The following is a 5,369-nucleotide window of genomic DNA, read 5'->3' as shown; positions in this document are numbered from 1 at the left end:
ATTCGGCGCCCGAACGATAACCGGAACCATTCCACGCTACTTTCCCCCCCTCGTCGCGAATGGGGACGATCATTGCCGTCGTGGTGCAATTTACGGGCCCGCTTTTCGATCGGAATGTCGAAAACCACCAAAACTGCCCGGACGGCAACGACGATATCACACCCACGCCATCTCCTCTGCCCTCCAAACCTACACGACATCGAAAATGGACCGCCCTCGTGCTCTCCGAATTTTTGCCCGAATTTTGGGGCACTGTGGCGACGACGACGAATTTTGGAATCCGCCGCATCGCTATGCTCTACGCCCACCACTTTCGCGCTGACGTAATCATCCACCGCACCTCACTTGGCCATTCTGATCTGGTCACCCTCGAAATCGGACGGACATGCGAACAAAATGGACCTCTTCTCTGCCGGCGACCCGACATCGTGGGATGCTACCACGGTGGATTAACGGCGGGACAATGCCTCTCCACTGCCGACGAACGATCCTCACGGTCTGCTCACAATGCCCTTTCGCACGGGTGGAACGGAACATCACTCCTTACTAATGCACATGCGAATCCTATCCTACCCCGACGCCCTCGGTGCCGTGCACTTGTCCAAACTCCCAAAACAATCGAAACAACCCCGACATTTCGATGCCCTGGGACACTATCTTTCATCGGACTCGTCATCCGCGACGATGCCCACCTTCTGCGCCTCTTCTTCCATCCACGACACGATCCGTTCGCCTCCTACAACCAACATCGCCGCGACGGCGGGTCGAACTAAACCCGGAAATTGACAACTCCGCTGGCGGACGCGTCGAAACCGCCGTGGTCCGCCATGGCTGATGTCCTGCCATTGGTGGCACACGGCTTGGGGGACGTGACATCCAAAACAACCGGTGTGTGCATCGAAACGAATCGTGCTGACGATGTCGTACGCCCGCTGGACGGCATCTCGCATGTCCCATGGGCACTGCTGCCACGAATGCCCCCCATCGGCTTCCCCACGCACAAAACATATGCTGCACCGCCCCGTCCACTGCTGCAACGTCGACGCGATGGACTCGACGCTGACGTGCTCCATCTGCCGACGATGTCGTTGGCGCTGCTCGACGAACGCGAACGCGCGGGCCTGCGCTTCGCGCTCGACTTCTCGTCGCCTGCGGATCCGCCCCTGCTCCTCCTCTTGCTCACGATCGGTCTCGCGCTGCTCGACGGCGACGTCTCCGACATGCTCGCGTTCCCCTTCGGGCCGGGGGACGGCGATCCTGCGCCGCTTTCGACCCCGCGGCAACCCGCGACACACGTCGCATCGTTCCTCGTCGACCTGGCACGCACTGCGATCCACTCGACCATCCATGTGTCGGTCCAACGGGACCCGGCGACACTGCTCCCCGCGGATGAACGCCTTCATGGCCGCGTCGGTGCGCCACCCCTGCTCCTCCTTCTCCTGCCCGGTCCGCTCGTCGACGGACGTGCCCTGCAACATGATGGCCTCGCTGGGGCGCCCGTCTCGCCCGGCACGCCCGCTCTCCTGGGCGTACTGCTTGATCTGCTCGCGAACGCCGACGTGAATCACGACGCGGATGCGGGGGGCGTCGACGCCCAACCCTAATGCGTTTGTGGCGGTGAACACGCGCTCCGTCTCCCCGGTCAATCGTCGCAAAATCGTCTTCTTCGCCGCGGCGTCGCCTACTCCGCGGTGATACACGCTGCACCCCAACACGCCGGCCAAACGCTTCGCCTGTTCGACGCGCCTGCAATACACGACGATCTGGCCCTCGGGGTACTGCTCCTTCTTCCGCTCGACCAACTCCCGCACCGCCCCATCCTCCTCCTCGCGGGCATACTGGACGACGGAATACGCAATGTTGGGTCGACCCGTGACGTCGCGAATCATCCGCACATCCTGCTCCTCGACCCCGATCGCGTGCAAAAACATGCTTTCCTCGCTGGGCGGCAATGTGGCGGTCAAAAACAACACCTGCACCCCGTACCCGGTCATCTCTCGCAACTCCAACACCTTCGGCCTCCAATCCGCCGTGCTCTCCAAAACGGTGTGGCACTCGTCGATGACGATGCGTTCCAATTGCCCGTTCGCACGCTTCATCGCCAAAAACTGGCCGAACGCGACCGACACGGCCGACTCGGGCGTCACGAACACGATCTGACTATCATACGGGGGCCGCTCGCCGTTCCACTCGCTGCATCGGATTCCGGCGGCGCTGCACCGCTCGTGCAAATCCTGGCGCAACGACACGACGGGCACCACGACGACGGTCAACCCTTGCGGGGAACCGGCGGCGGGCAACATGAACAACATGCTCTTCCCGCCGCCGGTGCGCATGACGGCGACGACGTACGGCGTCCCCGCGACGATGGCGTCCAACGCTGGCCGCTGCACTCCACGGAACGCCGCGTCGGGCCCGTACATCCTCGCCAACTCGCCCGCGACGTCGACGCTCCGGATCCGCCGCGTGCGTGCGGCGTCGACCTGCTCCTGCTCCTGCTGGATCCGCGCGCCGACATCTGCGACCCCCTGATGCTGCGCTTCCGCGGACGGGAACTGTAAAATGCGGTGCCAATTGACGCTCACCTGCCGGAACTGCTCCCGCTCGGACATGGTGATGAACGGCGACTCGGTCATCAACAACCCATATATCATCTCCTCCATCTCGGGGCTGTGCCCGGACTGGGTCGCCTGCACGTTCCGCATCTGCTCGATCGCGGCGCCAATGGCCGACCGCTGCCGACCGCCGTCGTAAATCCGGTCCAACGTGTCCCGGACGCTACTATTGCGACACAACTCGCGCTGGATGGCGGGATATGCGTTCCTCCACACCGCGACGCCGATCCGCACGCCGATGCGGCTCTCGGTCTCGCGATATATAACCCTCCGGACGCGGTCGGTGTCCCAAAACCCGTCGGTGTTCAACGGCGCCCGCTCGTCCTGGGACGGGGGCACATCCGCCAACCACTCGTCGTCCTCGTCGTCCTCGTCGTCCTCGTCGTCCTCGTCGTCCTCGTCGTCGCTCTGTTCGGCCGGGCCCCCGCGGACCACCTCCTCGACTCTATCGTCGCCCTCGTCGTCGACTTCGCCGTCCGCCCACTGCTCCTCGGGCTTGGGCTCCCACACATGCGCACCACGCTCGAACTGGTCCCGCACCGCTTCGCGCAACTGCTGGACGAATGGCTCGATCAACCACAAAAAATACACGACGACCTCTCCCACCTCCGTGGGCACGTACCGGTGCACGATCTTGACCCGCTTGCTGGCGCTGTATCCCTTGTGATAATTGGTGACGAACGCGACCATCCCGTCCTGGATGAACACTCCGCGCTGGCCGCGACTCTGCTCCCCATTGCGGTGCCGGATGCTGATCAACTCGGTCGCGCGCGCGGGCGCGCCGCCCGAAAAATGGACCAACGCCATCAACTCCTCCTTGAACTGCCGCACCTGCCGGAAATACGCCTCGACGCCGCTCTGCTTCCACACGACGCGCCCGCCGCCGCTGCTCTCGATCAACTGCCCGGGGTGCTCGTCCGCCAATCGCTCCCACATCCACCGCTCCCCGGGGACCGACCACGTGTTGCGGTGGTCGTCGATAAAACACCACCGGGGGCTCATCTCGCTCGCGTCGTCGTACAATGATGCCACATCGACGTCCGGCATCTGGACGGGCCTCCAATCGCGCGCGCGGACGACTCCGTCCGCCGGGAACCACATCAACTGGTGCACCAAACGCCGCCGCACGCTCTCGTTCAACCCGTGCACGACGGCGCGGACCATGTCGATGGTGAATCGCGCCTTGCCGACCGTGATGCGCGCTCCCTCCCACAACACCTGCCCGGGCGCCTTGGTGGTGTACCGGATCTTCATCCCGTACGTCTTCTGGTGGAATATCCGGTCCAACGGCGTGGGGCGGCCTCCGTATTGCGTCAACGTCATGCATCGCTGCGCGTACGGCTGCACGCCCTCCAACACGGCCGGCGCGGCCATCTGCGCGGCCACGACGCTGCTCCCGCCCGCGGTGCGCGCGCGAATGGCGCTGACGCGCTGCCCGTGGGCGTGGTACACGACCATCGCCCGCAACGGCGCGATGATTCCGGACAAAATGGGGGTGTAATTGATGGCGGGCACCCACCCCCCCTTCTCGCTGTTCAACCCCAACACGGCCAACCCGCTGACGATGGCGCTCTGGAACTCGCTGTCCTTCAACGGGTGGTCGAACATGGACAACCAAAACTGCAAACTGCGGCGCACCAACTGCCGCTTCGCCCGGGCCTTCTGCGCGTCGCCCTCGGACTCGATGACGGCCACGGCGCCGCTCTGGACGCGGGCCAACGCCTGGTGCTGGCCCTCCAACAACACGTACGGGGGACGCCGGTCGCGGGCGTGCGTGCGCCAAATGTACCGCAATATCTGGACCCAATGCCCGCTATACTTGCGAATCGTCTTCACCTGCTGCTCGGCGTAAAACGGCCGCTCGTTGTCGTCCGCGCCGCACTCGCGGCGATTGATGTGCTCCAACGCGGCGCGTCCGACTACGGCCGGACGACACACGCGGAACGCCTGTCGGATCAACCGTCGCGTGGCGTGGCATGCCTCCGCCAACCCGACCATCTCGCCGTCCTCCTCGGCCGGGGGGACGGGCTCGTTCTCGTCTCCCTCCTCACCTACGGCGGGCCGGATGGTCGCCAACAACTCCTCGGACGTGAATCCTGCCAAATGGGCCGACCACCCGGTAAAATCTAACCACGGGTCGGCGACGCTCCGCGCATTCTCGGCGGGGATGGTGCTCTCCTTTCGCAACTCTTCCCGCCGCTCTTGGATCTGGCCCAACAACGCGCGCATCGCATCGCTGGCGGGGGCCTCGACGGCATGGGACACGACGAAATACCGCTGCCATCCTCGAAACTTGAAAAATCGCTGGCAATGCTGGCCCTCCTCCCATATGCGGTTCGTGGGGGGGCCACCTCGCCCGTTCCGCGACCGACCTCGCGCCTGGTTCGACGACCATGCATGCGCCTGGCGGCAATGTGCTGCGATGTGGGCGGTCTTTGCTCCGCGACACATATACGGACATGGCTGTCCCGCGGCATCGACGCCTCGACACCGGAATCCATCGGTGTATACGGGCAACCATTCGATGGGGCGCGCGCCTGCTTCGGGATATGTGACTTCTTCTGGTGCCTGGGCAACGTCGGACAAACCGGCGAACACCTCGTGGACGCGCTGTTGCATCTCGCGATCCCATTGGCGATGCGCACGCCGTAAATGGCCTGCAAACTCGTGGGGAATAATCGCGAATCCGCATGGCTTACATATCACGACGCCGTACTCGGGCAAATGGGCAAACACCTCGATGAATGTCTCCAT

The 5,369-nt window shown here is 64.0% G+C and overlaps 1 protein-coding gene across 1 annotated transcript; it reads right to left on the bottom strand.

Annotated features, from left to right (window-relative positions):
• Positions 1-653: 653 nt before the first annotated feature.
• CKM354_000439300 (uncharacterized protein) lies at positions 654-5,369 on the bottom strand (the record flags this gene model as incomplete). Its single annotated transcript, XM_044799629.1, has 1 exon — positions 654-5,369. The coding sequence occupies one exon, from the start codon at positions 5,367-5,369 to the stop codon at positions 654-656; it is 4,716 nt and encodes a 1,571-aa protein (XP_044655564.1).

The sequence above is a fragment of the Cercospora kikuchii genome (assembly GCF_019650295.1).
Source record: "Cercospora kikuchii DNA, contig_00002, whole genome shotgun sequence".
Lineage (NCBI taxonomy): Eukaryota > Fungi > Ascomycota > Dothideomycetes > Mycosphaerellales > Mycosphaerellaceae > Cercospora > Cercospora kikuchii.
The sequence above is the reverse complement of the archived record's forward strand: the minus strand, read 5'-3'. Positions and strand labels throughout refer to the sequence as shown.